Source organism: Procambarus clarkii, chromosome 56 (genome assembly GCF_040958095.1).
Source record: "Procambarus clarkii isolate CNS0578487 chromosome 56, FALCON_Pclarkii_2.0, whole genome shotgun sequence".
NCBI classification, from domain to species: Eukaryota; Metazoa; Arthropoda; class Malacostraca; order Decapoda; family Cambaridae; genus Procambarus; species Procambarus clarkii.
Window position 1 is genome coordinate 13,104,372 of NC_091205.1, and position 17,847 is coordinate 13,122,218.

The 17,847-nt window shown below is 53.4% G+C and overlaps 1 protein-coding gene across 1 annotated transcript in view; it reads left to right on the forward strand.

Moving 5' to 3' along the window:
* The window catches only part of LOC123770836 (EARP-interacting protein homolog), a 214,410-nt gene that overhangs the window by 164,472 nt on the left and 32,091 nt on the right, over positions 1-17,847 (forward strand). Inside the window, exon 8 of the mRNA XM_045763010.2 lies at positions 12,419-12,574. Within this exon, the coding sequence (XP_045618966.2) occupies positions 12,419-12,574 (156 nt within the window). The remainder of the gene's footprint in view (positions 1-12,418; positions 12,575-17,847) is intronic.

Sequence of the window (17,847 nt, forward strand, 5' to 3'; positions counted from 1 at the left end):
TTATCTGCCATCGACCGGGGTTTGCACCCAGAAAGGTAGGCATAACAAAACAAACCCCACATGGTAAAAACTAAAACATAAAACCGAACAGAGAGGCAGAAACTCCCTACAATCCCAAGGAATCAAGCAAACATCACACTTTACTGCTGCGCCGATCGTCTGCGCAGCCCTCCCCGCCCCGAGAGGGGGAGGGGGGAGCCCCGGACCTACCACGCCGGCTGCCTAGCATCAGTTCGTAAGCTAATGTCAACCGGGATAGACGCTTCTCTGGCCTCAGTTTCCTAGGCAGTGTTTGCCTTGTGTGACGTTCACTGAAGTGTGTTGTGTTGTGCGGTGGCCAGGAGTACCTCATCAGCGCCGGGGCTGCATGCGCTTAGGGGTTTACTTCCCTAAATGCCCTGTGAGTACTGCCCCTACGTGACAGGGTTATCTTCCCTGAGGCGTTTGGGAACCATTCCCGTAGAGATTCTTGCTGCTCGGCATTTGCCTCGCCCTTGGGGCCAGCTGGAGCTTGGGGCCCTTGTTTGGCCCTGGGTAAGGACTGGTATTGTGCTGGTTAGGGCGTCAAGGTGTTGTGCGACCTGCCACCTAAGCGGCGACCGGTTCCTGTTGCCTCTGGAGACGGTGTACTTTTGTGGGGTTTTTCTTATGTTTTTATTTTCTTTTGCCTGGTGGGGGTCTGCCTAGTGTGGCTATAGTTCCACTGGTAGTGTTTGGTGGCCCTCTGCTAGGCCCCCGTGATTGTACACGTCGCAGGGGTTTTCAGTGTTATACTCTACCCCTTGTAAATTTTGGGTGTTTAACCGGTTAGCAACACCTTGCCCGGGCTTCCCGTAGCAGTCAGCCTACGGGCCCTGGAAACCCCTGTCTGGGCTCGGTGGACCATTGAATGTGTCTTCCGGGTTCCAACCCGTCTTGTACGGGGATCGTTGGTTGCTGTGCCCTTGTCTCCGGGTGACAGTCGCCACTTTTACCTCCGTCATGCTGCCTTTTGGGTCACTGACAGCTTGACCCGGAGTCTTGTGAGTTGTGTTCTCTGCTTGTTCTCCAGTACTCTCCTGATGTTATTACTGTTCAGAGTACAGGCGGCATCCGTGTTGCAAGCTAGGTTAGGTTGCTGCAACACGCTAGGTTGGTTTCCCACTCGGATGCCCCGGGGCCGCCCTGTTTTGGTTCGGTGCTGTTCGCCCCTTTCTCTCCCTGTTCCTGACTCCGGACCGTCTAAGGGTTTTGGGTTCGGGGCAGGGTTTAGTTGGGGCAGAGACTCGGGCGGTTTTTGGGGGGTGCCCCGTTCGGGTTGGGGACGGAGGTTTTCGAGCCTGTTCCTCCTGCCAAGGCTTCTGGGTCTTACCAGTGGCCATTTCTTGCTGCCTTTCCCATGGACTCTTCCTTTTCTTTAAGGGCGGAGGGCTTGGAGGACGGCTCTGCCCCGGGGCATCTGTTGTGGGTTCCCGGGGCTGTTGGGGATGCCTGCTAGCAGTTCTGGGGCAGTTTGGCCCAGCCTGGGTTTTCTGCTTCTGGTCTGAGTTTTTCACCCATCCAGTCTGCTTGCTTCCCACTTTTGCTGGCGTGTTTTTGTATCTTTTGCATCAGTCACCGCCCTCTGTTCTGGTGGCCATTTTCTTCTGCCGGTTTCCCGGCGTGGCCACCAGGGCGGCGTTGCGGTTTGTTTACCTGGGTGTGTGAGCGAGCGTCTTGGGTGAGTTTTTAAACCTTTTTCAGGGGTTTTATTCTCCTGTTGTCGTTTCTTTGCTTTTCTGGTGTTTTCTGCCCGTTTCCTGTTCCTCTGGGAACGTTTGAGTGTTGATTTTACACAGAGTTATCCCTGTCTGTTATGCTTGCTCCCACACTTTGTCCCTCGGTTTTCAGTCGGTTTTGACCGTTTCCTTGGGGGTTCTGTCTGGGGCTGTGCTTTGCCTTTCTGTGGTGTATCTCCGCCGGCAAATGTGGTGGTTTGGGCTTCCCCTGGTTCGATTCCGGGTTCCTTTGGGTTCTTTGGTTTCGTTCTGGAGGTTTCTTCCTCTTGGGCCCCCTTTGTGGGTTCAGGGGGCTTTGTTTCCTCATGTGAGGCCCGGTTCTGCCTTCTGGAGTTCAGGGGTCTTCCTGGCTTGCAGACTGATCTTTTGGGTCTTGGCACGTGTTGTGACCGTGCTGGGACTTTGGGGTTTTGTTGTCGAGATGGGCCCTTTGATGCAGTTTTGTGCCTTCTTCGCCTGAGCAGCGTGGTGGTCTCTGCCCACAGGTCGGCGGCTTGTAATTTTCTTTTCAAGTATATTTGTGTGTGTACACATGTGCATGTACATGTGTACACTGTGTGTGTACACATTTGTATGTGCATATGCACGTGTGTGTAACATGCCTTGTGTGTATGTGTATGTGCAGGTGTATATACATAATATATATGTATATATGTGTATATATACTTTTTCTTTCGGAAGGGGCTCTGTTCCCTTCTCTGTTGACGGGGCGCTGGGGGAGCAGCTTGCTCTGCTAACTCTCGCATGGTCCCGCAGTTAGTGGGCGCTTTTGGTTGTCTTCCAGCCTCTGGTGGCAGCGGTGGACGGCTTCTTCCCCTTTAGGCGGTTCAGGGCTGGCGGGGTGAGCTTCTTCCCCTGCGCTTCGTCGTGTCATCTTCGTGGGTGCATTGGACGTGGTTGATCCACCCCATCCTTCTGGGGTTCCCGTCTCCTCTATGCAGACATGAGCCTGTCGAATCTGCGGTTCTTCTGGACTTCTTCAGTCTGCGCCCTGGTTTCTATGCCCTCATCGGAGGACATTTGTCTCATGTCCGGCTTCTGTTGGGGCCGGGTGCCTGGATGGTGGCCTTGGACCTCCAGGTCAATTCTTGGCACGTTACTCTCCAGTTTTCCGGGAATGGCACCGTTGGTGGTGGGGCTTCAGGCTTACTGCTTTTGTTGCCTTCCTTATTTAGTAATTGGCACTTGGTGTATTTACGCATCTTTACCGGATCTTGGTGCCCTGTCTGAGTCTGCTTGGGATTCGGTATCTGACCTACCTCGACGACTGGCTGGTGTGGGCTCCCAGTCAGTCCGCTTGTCTGCTTGCCAGGGGTGTGGTTCTTTCCAGATCGCCGGGTTTTATTTCCTGGTGATCTGGAGGCCGTTCCACTGGGTTCCATCCCGGGTATGGACCTAGCTGGGTCTTGTTTTGGGCTCTTGGGCCACTCCTTGTCCGTCCCTCCAGAAGTGTTGCTGCAGCTGTGGTCCCGGGTTGCTCAGCGGTTGCTCGAGCAGTTGTGTGGGAATCTGAACTTCGACGTGCTTTACTGCTCGCAGGGTCGGGTTTGGCTTCGGTGTCTGTTTAGTACTTCGGAGACTCCCCTTCCGCCTCTCTTGCAATCGTTGGGTTCTTTCCTCCGAGGATCTTGTGTTGGTGCTGCGTCACCAACTTCCTCTTTGGGGTTTTTGGGGTTCCGTGCCTTGGCACCTCCCCAAGCCTTCGCTCAATGTGTTCATGGATGGGTCATCTCTTGGCTGGGTCATTTCTCGGCTGGGGCTTTGTGACCAGTGCTCACCAGGTCGGCTGGGGATGGTAAGGTCTGTCCGTCCGTCAGGCTAACAGCACGGTTTGGGAGTTCGTGGCTGTCTGGTTTGCACTTCGGAGGGTTTGGGTCACTCAGTGCTCTACCATTCAGCTCCATTCGGACTGTTCTCTGGCGGTTCTTTGCCGAAACCACAGGGTTTCTCTTAGGTGTTTGACCTTTGGTGGTTGGTACCTTAGAGTGGCTCGTTTGCTGGATTCTCAATGTTTTGGTTAACCGTGAGGTTCATGTCCGGGGTGTGTCCTGTGTCCTGGCGGACAGCTGTCTCAGTTCATTCCTCTGTTCACGGATTGGCCAGTCGTCGCCGACTCGTTTCGTTGGCTCTGCAGGACGTATGGACTCCTGGTCATGGACGTCTTCGAGTCGGTGTGGTCTAGGCGTTGCCCATTTTATGTGGCGCCCTTACCCGCCTGCGAGGCATTCATGGTGGATGCCTTTCAGCAGGACTGATCAAGGTGGGGGTACCTGTTCCTCATCTCCCGGTCCAGCTGTTGCTTCAGGTTCTGGCTTGGTTGTAGCCGATTCCCACGAGAGTAGTCTTTATTGGCCCTTGGTGGCCGGCCCAGCTTTATTTTCAGACGCTGCTTGATAGGTGTCTGAACCCAGGGCGTTTTCCCGCGGCTCCGCTTCTTTCGGTAGGTTGGACCCGTCCTGTACATGACTGGTTCGGCTTTCTCCTCGGCTCTTCGCGTCTGTTATTTTAACTCGGGTATCACCAACTCTGTGGTGATTAGGTGGCTTTGTTGTGGTGTCCCACCTGCGAGTTTCATCTCGGCGACAGTATGACGTTTCCTGGTGTTTCTATGCATTTTTTCTTGCTCTTCGTAGGTTGTTTTCTCTTTTGTTGTCTTTATCGTGTTGTCTTGTCCTTTCTTGGGTTTTCAGGACTACAGTTTTGATGTTTCTTACTGTTGCCTCGTTTTATGCGGCACTGGCGGAGCCGTACTGGCTTGCATTCGGGGTGGACGTCACATCTGCCCCGTTTCGTACGCTTTCTCGTGTTTTGTTTCACCTCCGGCCTGCTCATGCGTCGCCTGAGCCGTCCTGGTCCTTGATCAGGGTGCCTTCTTATCATCTTCTCAATAGCCCCTTTGGTTCAGGTTTCTGCTCTTTGGTACTGGTGGTAGGTTTGTACGTTTGCAGCCTTTCTCCGTCCTTCTGGCGACGGTCGAGACGGCTGTTTTCTGGAGGGGTTCTTGGGTTATTGATGCTTGATTGGTTTGGCCGGGGGTGCGTCCTGTATTGTCCGGTTGTACTTTTCTGTGGGGAGCCCCTACGGCTCCCTGGAGCTTATCGGGCTAATGTATGTTATGTTAGACCGGGACATTAGCTAAGGAGTTCAGACCTACCAGGGACCAGCGCCAGAACCTGGCCCCTTCAGAGAGGTTTCAGGGAGCAATGGCCCTGGAAAACCCCATATGGTTGGGGGTTTTCCTTATCTGCCATCGACCGGGGTTAGGCACCCAGAAAGGTAGGCGTAACAAAACAAACCCCACATGGTAAGAAACTACAACAAAAACCGAACAGAGAGGAAGAAAACTCCCTACAATCCCAAGGAAACTAGCAAACAAGCAAACATCGCACTTTACTGCCGCGCCGATCGTCCGCACAGCCCTCCCCACCCCGGGAGGGGGAGGGGGAAGCCCCGGACCTACCGCGCCGGCTGCCAAGCTTCAGTTCGTAAGCTAATGTCAACCGGGATAAACGCTTCTCTGACCTCGGTTTCCTAGGCGGTGTTTGCCTTGTGTGGCGTTCACTGCCGTGTGTTGTGGTGTGCGGTGGCCAGGAGTACTTCATCAGTGCCAGGGCTGCATGTGCTTAGTGGCTGACTTCCCTAAGCGCCCTGTGAGTACTGCCCTTGCGTAACAGGGTTATCTTCCCTGGGGCGTTCGGGAACCATTCCCGTAGAGGTTCTTGCTGCTCGCCGTTTGCCTCGCCCTTGGGGCCAGCTGGGGCTTGGGGCCCTTGTTTGGCCCTGGGTAGGGATTGGTATTGTGCTGGTTATGGCGTCAAGGTGTTGCGCAGCCTGCCACCTAAGCGGCGGCCGGTTTCTGTTGCCTCTGGAGACGGTGTACTTTTGCGGGGTTTTTCTTTTGTTTTTCATTTTTCATGCCTGTTGGGGGTCTGCCTAAGGTGGTTATAGTTCCACTGGTAGTGTTTGGCGGCCCTCTGCTAGGCCCCCGTGCTTGTACACATCTCAGGGGTTTTCAGTGCTATATTCTACCCTCTTGTTATGTTTGGGTTTCTTAACCGGTTAGCAACACCTTGCCCGGGCTTCCCGTAGTTGTTACCCTACGGGCCCTGGAAACCCCTGTCTGGGCTCGGGGGACCATTGAATGTGTCTTCCGGGTTCCAACCCGTCTTGTACGGGATCGTTGGTTGCTGTTCCCTTGTCTCCGGGTGACAGTCGCCATTTTTACCTCTGTCATGCTGCCTGTTGGGTCACTGACACCTTGGCCCGGAGTCTTGCGAGTGATTCTCTGCTTGTTCTCCAGTACTCTCCTGATGTTATTACTGTTCAGAGTACAGGCAGCATCCGTGTTGCAAGCTAGGTTAGGTTGCTGCAACATGCTAGGTTGGTTTCCCACTCGAATGTCCCGTGGCCGCCCCGTTTGGTTAGGTGCTGCTCGCCCCTTTCTCTCCATGTTCCCAGCTCCGTCTGCGGGTTTCGGGGTCGGGGCGGGGTTTAGTTGCGGCAGAGACTCGGGCGGTTTTCGGGGGCTGTCCCGTTCGGGTTGGGGACGGAGGTTTGAGCCTGTGCCTCCTGCCAAGGCTTCTGGGTCTTACCAGCGGCCCTTTCTTGTTGCCTTTCCCATGGACTCTTGCTTTTCTTTAAGGGCGGAGGGCTTGGAGGACAGCTCTGCCCCGGGGCCTCTGTTGTTGGTTCCCGGGGCTGTGGGGGTTGCCTGCTAGCAGTTCTGGGGCGGTTTTGCCCCTTCCGGGGTTTTTCTGCTGTTGGGCGACGTTTTTCGCCCATCCAGTCTGCTAGCTTCCCACATTTGCTGGTGTGTTTTTGTGTATTTAGCGTCAGTCACAGCCCCTGCTGGCATCCATTTTCGTCTGCCGGTTTCACGGCGGGGCCACCAGGGCGGCGTTGCGGTTTGTTTACATGCGTCTGGGTGTGCGAGCGAGCGTCTCTGGTGAGTTTTCAATTTTTTTTCAGGGTTTTTGTTCTCCTGTTGTCGTTTCTTTGTTTTTCTGGTGTTTTCTTGCCGTTGCCTGTTCTTCTGGGAACGTTTGGGTGTTGATTTTGGGTCTGAGCCTATGGGTTTAGGCTCAGTGCCCCTGGCTGGTATGCTTGCTCCCACACCTTGCCCCTCGGTTTTCGATCTGTTGGGACCGTTTTCCCAGTGCGTTCTGCTGGGGGCTGTGCTTTGCCTTTCAGTGGTGTTCTCCGCCGGCAAATGTGGTGGTTTGGGCTCCCCCTGGTTCGATTCTGGGTTCCTTTGGGTTCCTTGGTTTCGTTCTGGAGGTTTCTTCCTCTTGGGCCCCCTTTTGTGGGTTCAGGGGACTTTGTTTCCTCGTGTGACCCGGTTCTGCCTTTTGGGGTTCCGGGGTCTTCCTGGCTTGCAGACTGAGCTTTTTGGGTCTTGGCACATGTTGTGGTTGTACTGGGACTTTGCGGTTTTGCTGTCGAGGTGGGCCTTTTGATGCAGTTTTGTGCCTTCTTTGCCTGGCCGGCGTAGTGCTCTCTGCCCACTAGTCGGCGGCTTGTGCTTTTAAAATATATGTCCTCCCCTAGTTGTGCTTGTGGGGGTTGAGCTCTGGCTCCTTGGTCCTGCCTCTCAACTGTCTATCAACAGGTGTATAGGTTCCTGTGCCTCTTGGGCTCTATCATGTCTACATGTGACATTGTATGGGGGTCAGCCTCGTTACTTGTGTGTGGAGTCACCACATTACTTCCTAGTGCTTTCCCGTTCCCATTCTGACACTAAAAAAAAAAAAAAAAAAAAAAAAATTAATTCTATCTGTGGCTCTTTTGGGTACTCAGTTTCCACCTGTGTCCCCTAGTGCGTGTGCCCCTTGTATTCCATAGCCTGTCCTTATCAACCCTGTCGATTCCCTTGGGTAGGTATGTGGTGATCAGGTCTCCCCTCACTTCATCTTCCAGCGAAGTGTGGTTTCATTCCCGTAGTCTCTCCTCATGACTTCGGTAGTGTACTTTTTCTTTCGGAAGGGGTTCTGTTCCCTTCTCTGTTGACTGGGCGCTGGGGGAGCAGCTTGCTCTGTTGCCTCTCGCTTGGTCCCGCTGTTGGTGGGCGCTTTGGGTTGTCTTCCGGCCTCTGCTGGCGTCGGAGGACGGCTTCTCCCCCTTGGGGGGGGGGGGTTCAGAGCTGGCGGGGTGGTCTTCTTCCCCTGCACTTCGTCATTTCCTCTTCGTGGGTGCGTGGGGCGTGGTCGATCCGCCCCATCCTTCTAGGCTTCCCGTCTGCTCTTTGCAGTCATGAGCTTTTCCCGTCTGCAGTTCTTCTGAACTTCTTCAGTCTGCGCCCTGGATCCTCTGCCCTCCTCGGAGGACTGTTGTCTCCTGCTCGGATTCTGTTAGGGCCGGGTGCATGGATGGTGGCCCTGGACCTCCAGGTCACTTCTTGGCACGTTCCTCTCCAGTTTTTCTGGGGCTGGCACGGTTGGTGGTGGGGCTTCAGGTTTTTATTGCCTTCCCTATTTTGTAATGGGCACTTCGTATACTCTTTGCATCTTTACCGTATCTTAGTGCCCTGTCTGAGTCTGAGATTTGGTGTCTGGCCTACCTCGACGACTGGCTGGTGTGGGCTCCCAGTCAGTCCGCTTGTCTGCTCGCCAGGGGATGGTTCTTTCCAGATCGCCGGGTTTGGTTTCCTGGTGATCTGGAGGTTTTTCTATCTGTTTCCGTCCCGGGTTCGGACCTGGGCCTTGTTTAAGGCTCTTGGGCCCCTCATTGTCTTCCCTCCAGAAGTGTTCCTGCGGCTGTGGTCCTGCCTTTGGCTGTCCTTATCAACCCGGGAGGGGGTCCCGGGTTGCTCAGCGGTTGCTTGGGCGGTTGTGCGGGAGTCTGCACTTCGGCGTGCTTGTCTGCCCGCGGAGTCGGGTTTGGCTACGGCGTCGGTTGGTTCCTGCGGAGACTCCCCTTCTGCCTCTTGCATTCCTTGGGTTCCTCCGGGGATCTTGTGTTGGTGCTGCGTCACCAGCTTCCTCTTTGGGGTTTTCGGGGTTCCGTGCCTTGGCACCTCCCCGAGCCTTCGCTCGATGTGTTCACGGACGGGTCGTCTCTCGGCTGGGGCTTTGTGACCAGTGCTCACCAGGTCGGCCGAGGTTGATGGAGTCTCTGTCCGTCGGGCTCACAGCACGGTTCGGGTGTTCATGGCTGTCTGGTTTGCGCTTCGGAGGGTTTGGGTCACTAGGTACTCTACCATTCAGCTCTGTTTGGACTGTTCTCTGGTGGTTCTTGCCAGAACCACGGGGGTTTGGCTAACTGTGTGGTTCGTGTCCGGGGTGTGTCCTACATCCTGGCGGACAGCTGTCTCGGTTCATTCCTCTTCGTGGGTTGGCCAGTTGTCGCCGATTCGTTTTGTTGGCTCTGTCGGGCATATGGATTTCTGGTCATGGACGTCTTCGGGTCGGCGTGGTCTGGGCGTCGCCCATTTTGTGGCGCCCTTCCCACCAGCGTGGACTTCACGGTGGAGGCTTTCGGCAGGACTGGTCGAGGTGGGGGGTACCTGTTCCTCTTCTCCTGGTCCAGCTGTTGCTTCGGGTTCTGGCTCGGTTGCAGCCCATTCCCACGAGAACAGTCCTTATGGTTCCTTGGTGGCCGGCCCGGCCTTCTTTTCAGACGCTGCTTGATAGGTGTCTGTACCCGGGGCGTTTTTCCTGAGGCTTCGCCTCTTTCAGCAGGCCGAATCGGTCCTGTCCGTGACTGGTTCGGCCTTCTCCTTGGCTCTTCGCGTCTTGTATTTTGACGCGGGTATCACCATCTCTATGGTGTTCAGGTGGCTTTGTTGACGGTGTCCCACCTGCGAGCTTCGTCTTGGAGACAGTATGACGTTTCTTACGTTTTCTCGTGTTTTGTTTCCCCTCCGGCCTGCTCATGCGTCGCCTGAGCCATCCTGGTCCTTGTTCAGGGTGCCTTCTTATCTTCCCCTCAGTTTGTGGTAGCCCCTTCGGTTCAGTTTCCTGCTCTTTGGTACTGGTGGTAGCTTTATAGGTGTGCAGCCTTTCTCTGTCCTGGCGCCAGTCGTGATGGCTGCTTTCCGGAGGGGTTCTTGGGGTATTGGTGCTTGATTGGTTTGGCTGGGGGGTGCGTCCTGTGTTGTCTGGTTGTGCTTTTTGCGGTTGCCGGCGTACCGTGTCTGGGGATGCGCTGTGGTTGATCCGGTTCCTTCGTGCCCTGTTTTCAGGGCTCGGGTCTCCCAGGTCGTCCGCAGTGTTTTCCTTCTTCCAGCCTGCGGTCTGTCTTTGCGCCCGTGCTGTTCAGACGTTTACAGCTTTTGCTGCTGTGTTGGTGATGTCTCGGGTTCATTTCGGGCGCAGGGATTTGTGGGTCGCACAGGTTTTTGGCCGCCCATCCATATGTGCGTCTGTTCTTGGGCGTTCTTGTTGCCTTGGGTCGCAGGTTTGCGACCGGTTGTCTTGGCTTTGTGTTGCTGAGTTTGTGGCGGCCGCCTCCCGGGTTAGCCCTTTCTTTTCCTTCTCTTTGGGTATGAAGCTCCAGGGAGCCGTAGGGGCTCCCCACAGAAAACCAGCGTTGAATGTAATGAAACGCCATTTTCTGGGTGAGCCCCAGAGGCTCCCTGGAAACCCTCCCTCCCACCGGTCGGCGTTTTTTTGGCGTTGGTTGAAGCTTAGCTTCCGAACTGGAGCTTGGCAGCCGGCGCGGTAGGTCCGGGGCTCCCCCTTCCCCCTCCCAGGAGGGCTGTGCGGACGATCGGCGCGGCAGTAAAGTGTGATGTTTGCTTGTTTGCTAGTTTCCTTGGGATTGTAGGGAGTTTTCTTCCTCTCTGTTCGGTTTTTGTTGTAGTTTCTTACCATGTGGGGTTTGTTTTGTTACGCCTACCTTTCTGGGTGCCTAACCCCGGTCGATGGCAAATAAGGAAAACCCCCAACCATATGGGGTTTTCCAGGGCCATTGCTCCCTGAAACCTCTCTGAAGGGGCCAGGTTCTGGCGCTGGTCCCTGGTAGGTCTGAACTCCTTAGCTAATGTCCCGGTCTAACATAACATACATTAGCCCGATAAGCTCCAGGGAGCCTCCGGGGCTCACCCAGAAAATGGCGTTTCATTACATTCAACGCTGGTTTTTTGCCGTTACCTGCGTACTCTGTCTGGGGATGCGCTTTGGGTTAATCCGGTTCCCCTCATTCCCTGTTTCAGGGCTCGGGTCTCAGAGTTTTTAAGTCTTCCAGCCTGCGGTCTGTCCTTGCGCCCATGCTGTTCGGACGTTTGCAGCTTTTGCTGCTGTGTTGGTGACGTCTAGGGCTCATTTCGGGCTCAGGGATTTGAGGGTCGCACAGGTCCTTGGCCGCCCATTCTTTATGCGCGTCGGCTCCTGTGCATTCTTGTTGCTTTGGGTCGCAGGTTGCAGTCTCAGCTTCGCGTTGCGGAGTTTGTGGCAGCCGCCTCCCGGGTCAGCCCTTTCTTTTCCTTCTCTTTGGGTATAAAGCTCCAGGGAGCCATAGGGGCTCCCCACAGAAAACCAGCTTTGAATGTAATGAAACGCCATTTTCTGGGTGAGCTCCGGAGGCTCCCTGGCAACCCTTCCTCCCACCGGTCGGCGTTTTTTTCGCGTTGGTTGAGCTTAGTTTCTGAACTGATGCTAGGCAGCTGGCGTGGTAGGTCCGGGCTCCCCCCTTTCCCCTCTCGGGGCGGGGAGGGCTGCGCGGACGATCGGCGCGGCAGTAAAGTGTGATGTTTGCTGGATTCATTGGGATTGTAGGGAGTTTCTACCTCCGTTTGCTTTTTGTTTTAGTTTTTACCATGTGGGGTTTGTTTTGTTATGCCTACCTTTCTGGGTGCAAACCCCGGTCGATGGCAGATAAGGAAAACCCCAACCACAAGGGGGTTTTCCAGGGCTATTGCTCCCTAAAACCTCTCTGAAGGGGCCAGGTTCTAGTGCTGGTCCCTGGTAGGTCTGAACTCCTTAGCTAATGTCCCAGTCTAATATAACATACATTAGGCCGATAAGCTCCAGGGAGCCTCCGGGGCTCACCCAGAAAATGGCATTTCATTACATTCAACGCTGGTTTTTTCCTTCTCTGTGAGTTTTAGGGACCCTATGGGGCTACCCCCAGAAAGCCAGCATTAAGTGTAATGAGATGCCCTTCTCTGGGGGTTGCTTTGAAAGCTCCCTGATGCCCCATCCCTCCCTCAGGTTGGTGGTTTTCCATCAGACCCAAAACTGAGGGGTGGGTGGTGAGGTCGTCGGAGCTGGCTTCTCCTTCCCCTTGTCAGGGAGGGGGGGAGTTCTGCTAATGGGTGGGAGTACTGGTTTGCGTTCAGAGTTTCTAGGTTTCTCTCTTCATTTCTTTTAATTTGGGAGGAGTTTTTTGCTCTTTTTGGCTGCAGGTTTCAATTTTTTCCGGCTAATGGTTTGTCTTGGTTCGCCTATCTTTCTGGGTTACTGTCCTAGTTGGTGGCAAAATATGACACACTTTGCATGTAGAGTGCTGAAACACCATTGCTCCCTACGCCTCTCTGACAGGACTAGGTTCCAACTCGTGGTCCCCGGTAGGCTTAAAACTCCAAGTGACTGATGTCCCCAAACTAATAAAGCACATATCAGTTCGGATTGCTTCAGGGAGCCTCTGGGGCTACCCCAAGAAAAGGGAGTTTCATTACATTCAATGCTGGGTTTTTAAATTTAAAGTTGCATTTTATTTTCCAGGGTTTGGAGTGTACGTTATAATGCTTCGTATGACCAGTTAGTGCTCACTTGCTCCAGTGACCAGAGAGTCATTCTATCAAATTTACCATCCATTGCTTCTCAGCCCTTTGGCACTATGGTGGATCAAGAAGAAATTCCTAAGGAGGAGAAGGACAAGTTAGTGTTGTTTAATTGCTTATATTTTGTGCTTAATTGTGAAACCGTTCATTATGCACTCTTTTCTTTTGTGTGTTTGTATTCATTGGGAACAGTATCCAACAAGAGGCATTGGTTCGACATCAAATCGATAATAATTCAACTTCAAATCAACCTTGATGACGATCTGGTGTTGAATTGGTGTTGCACTTGGATATTGTGTTCAGTGGGTAGTCTGTCTATGTATTTGTCCATCCAGAGATTAGTTTACCAAGATTAGAAGATAGAATAGTCTTGAATCTGGACTTTTTAATAAAATAATGCCAGGTTCAAAATTAAAATGAGAGATTTTATTGGCATTCACTAGTAAGCAATGCTATGACAGGCAGAGACCTATAAAATATTTTACATCTTAGTTTACAGGCAATGTTTGCACATGGTAATTGATTCATGGCTTGTGTTAGCTCTTCAACATATTAATTTCTGGGGGAAGGGGGAACCCATTGAGGCTCCCTGAAGCTATTATCACTGATTCAGTGCCATACTACTAAGTGCCATCAGTCATCGAGTTCTTATTGGTATACCGGGGACCATGAGCCAGAACCTGGCCTGCTCAAAGAAGAGCAGGTAGCAATGGCAATATGAACATCTTACATTTAAAGTTAGTCATGTCTACCACCACCATGGAAGCACTCAGAAAGTCAGCAAAAGAAAACAGACTACTGCATGGTTAGAACTAAGAAAGTAGCAGCAACAATTGCCAAAAGAGCTCCCCTAAAAATGAAAACAAACAACCAGAATTTGTGAAACTAGCATGAGCTAGTTTCCTATTTTCCCCACCATCCTCCCTGTTAGGGAGAGGAGGGAGGCAGACCGGGTCATCTGGCTCACACCACTCCTCAGTACTATTCTGATGGTGCTGGTTGCTGTACTAGTCACCCTGGCTCCAGTCTCCTATTTTTTTTAGTGGTGTTTTGCCTTTAAGACTGTTCTACACATTTGTGTAGCATGAACCAAGAGTGTACTCACCTAGTTGTACTTGCGGGGGTTGAGCTTTGGCTCAACTTTGACTCCTGAGCTTCTCGAGCTCTATCATATTTACTTTTGAAACTGTATATGGAGTCAGCCACCACCACATCACTTCCTAATGCATTCCATTTACTATCTACTCTGACACGACTCTACTCGAGTAGACTCTACTCTACTTTACTAACTACGCTCTACTACGAAATATTTTGGGAACCGGTCAGCCGAGAGGACAGTATGCTGGACTTGTGAACATGTGGTCCTGGGTTCGATCCCAGGCGCCAGCGAGAAACAATGGGCAGAGTTTCTTTCACCCTATGCCCCTGTTACCTAGCAGTAAAATAGGTACCTGGGTGTTAGTCAGCTGTCACAGGCTTCTTCCTGGGGGTGGAGGCCTGGTCAAGGACCGGGCCACGGGGACACTAAAAAGCCTCGAAATCATCTCAAGATAACCTCAAGATAACACTGAAAAAATTCTTTCTAATGTCTCTGTGGCTCATTTGGGTACTCTGCTTCCACCAATGTCCCCTTGTGCGTGTACCACCCATGTTAAATAATCCATCCTTGTCTACCCTGTCAATTCCCCTGAGAAGTTTGTATGTGGTGATCGTGTCTCCTCTTACTCTTCTGCTTCCATGACATGAGGTGCATTTGGCATACCTCTGAACTTTTTCTGGCTTCATCTTGTGCTTGACAAAGTACAGGCTCCATGCTAGGACCGCATACTCCAGGATTGTCCTTACATATGTGGAGTACAAGGTTCTGAAGGATTTTTACACAGATTTCTGAAAGTAGTTCTGACGTTAGCCAGTCTCACATACGCTGCCGATGTTATTCTTTTGATGTGGGCTTCAGGAGACAGGTTTGGTTTGATATCAACTCCTAGATCTTTATCTCTGTCCGTTTCATGAATGTCTTCATCTCCCAATCGGTATACAGTGTCTGGCCTCTTATTTCCTTCCCCCCCTCCCCTCCCCTCCGAGTTTCATTACCTTACATTTACTTGGGTTGAACTTTAGTAGCCATTTGTTGGACCATTCCTTCAGCTTGTCTAGGTCATCTTGTAGCTTATACTATCTTTCTCTGTCTTGATCCTCCTCATAATTTTTGCATCATCAGCAAACATTGAGAGGAACGAGTCTATTCCCCTCTGGGAGATCATTTACATATACAGTGTGTCCTCACTTGAACGAACTATATGGGGCGAAGCCGATTCGTTCCAGTGCGGAATTCGTTCCATCCGTCCGGCCCCAACAACCTTCTTATTTTTTTTTTTTTTTTAACATATGCCAGGACACATTAGTTTGTTTCTTTGTTGTGTGGTGCTTCATTATAATATCTTTCATGCTCTTTTGGTGTCAATAATAATCTGAGATGCGAGAATCACCATCCCCTACACCACCCACACCATCCCCCACACCACCCACACCATCCCCCACACCACCCACACCATCCCCCACACCACCCACACCATCCCCCACACCATCCTCCACACCACCCACACCATCCTCCACACCACCCACACCATCCTCCACACCACCCACACCATCCTCCACACCACCCACACCATCCTCCACACCACCCATACCATCCCCACACCACCCATACCATCCCCCACACCACCCACACCATCCCCACACCATCCCCCACACCACCCATACCATCCAACACCACCCACACCATCCCCCACACCACCCACACCATCCCCCACACCACCCACACCATCCCCCACACCACCCATACCATCCCCCACACCACCCACACCATCCTCCACACCACCCACACCATCCCCAACACCACCCACACCATCCCCCACACCACCCACACCATCCCCCACACCACCCCCCACACCATCCCCCACACCACCCACACCATCCCCCACACCACCCACACCATCCTCCACACGACCCACACCATCCCCCACACCACCCACACCATCCCTCACACCACCCACACCATCCCCCACACCACCCACACCATCCCCCACACCACCCCCACACCACCCACACCATCCCCCACACCACCCACACCATCCCCAACACCACCCACACCATCCCCAACACCACTAACACCATTCGCCCCCACCACCCACACTCCCCACACCACCACCCACACACCCCACACCACCACCCACATCATCCCCCCCCACACCCCACACCACCCACATCATCCCCCCACACCCAACCACACCACCCACACCAACCCACCCACACCCAAACCACACCACACCACCCAAACCACACCACACCATCCATGGGGTGTATTGAAGCAGCAGGCTTGGAAGAGTCTCAACTCGCCCGACAAAAAAAAATGATGGGTTGACAGGTCTCCTCTCACACCTCCAGGACCCCCCCCCCACCCCCCAGGTACCCGGCCATACACACCACAATGCCAAGTCAGCTATTGTTTTCTTCAGGAAACAATAAAACATGTTAATGATTAATAATGTATATTAATACACGAAAATTAACATATTTTGGCATAAATATTTTACAGCTAAGATTGAGATTTATAATATTGTATGAATGAGAGGTTTGGCAGCCATGCGTGGTCACCACCCTTCTCTCTCCACTTCCACCTCCCCTGACAACACCTTCCATCACTGACCCCACCTGCCTCTTTCCACCACCTGCCTCCCCTGACACCGCCTGCCTCCCCTGACCCCACCTGCCTCCCCTGACCCCACCTGCCTCCCCTGACCCCACCTGCCTCCCCTGACCCCACCTGCCTCCCCTGACCCCACCTGCCTACCCTGACCCCACCTGCCTACCCTGACCCCACCTGCCTACCCTGACCCCACCTGCCTACCCTGACCCCACCTGCCTACCCTGACCCCACCTGCCTACCCTGACCCCACCTGCCTACCCTGACCCCACCTGCCTACCCTGACCCCACCTGCCTACCCTGACCCCACCTGCCTCCCCTGACCCCATCTGCCTCCCCTGACCCCACCTGCTTCCCCTGACCCCACCTGCCTCCCCTGACCCCACCTGCCTCCCCTGACACCACCTGCCTCCCCTGACCCCACCTGCCTCCCCTGACCCCACCTGCCTCCCCTGACCCCACCTGCCTCCCCTGACACCGCCTGCCTCCCCTGACACCACCTGCCTCTTTCCACCACCTGCGTCCCCTGACCCCACCTGCCTCCCCTGACACCGCCTGCCTCCCCTGACCCCACCTGCCTCCCCTGACACCACCTGCCTCTTTCCACCACCTGACCCCACCTGCCTCCCCTGACACCGCCTGCCTCCCCTGACCCCACCTGCCTCCCCTGACCCCACGTGCCTCCCCTGACACCGCCTGCCTCCCCTGACACCGCCTGCCTCCCCTGACACCACCTGCCTCCCCTGACACCACCTGCCTCCCCTGACACTGCCTGCCTCCCCTGACACCGCCTGCCTCCCCTGACACCACCACAAATGATGCCAGCCACCTCACCAAGGCCTAACGTTCACACGACCTGTGCTTGTTTTATTGGCCTCCTCAAAATTTATTCTAAATAGGTATTAGTACAGTACGTAGGCTGTTAGAGGAGGAAGGGAGGGATCCAGGAAACAACCCCCCCCTCCCACCCCCCCAATGGCTCAGGGAGCGACCGGCCGGCCACACAATGCCAGCTGTTATCTACACCCCAATTGTATTAAAAATTCTGTGAAAAGGAAATGTGTTCAAACTGTTTAAAATATGTACTGTATATATTACAATTTTCACCATTATTATTGCTCCAATATGACATTTTTCTAATAAAAAGGCTATTTTCAGTGTAGATAATGCGATAATTATCATTAAATTGACTCTTGGCATCTGACGACGAGAGGAGAGTGAGTGGTCTCTGTGGTCAGGTGGAGGAATGAGGGTGGGGACGAGGGAGCATGGAGGCGCCAGTCACGTGTTGCCTCTTGCCTCCTAGCAACAACTCTCTCACTAATGCCCCCTGACACCATTTTATCACCATTTCTCCCTAGAAACAATGGGTAGGGATAATAAAACACTACATAACTGTTTACACTCTGGCGAATCATAGTTGATGACAGCCAGCTCTGACGCTCGGCCTCGGTGACCGCTTGGACGAACATTCCTCACTTAATCGAACATTTGTATGTTCCACTGAACATTTGGTACCGAATTCAATTTGTTCGGCTCTTCCGGGAATTCGATAGAGCGGGGTTCGTTAGTCTGAGGAAGCACTGTATCAGAAACAGTATAGGCCCAAGGACTGATCCCTGTGGGACTCCACTGATGACGCCTAGCCAATCTGAGACCTCACC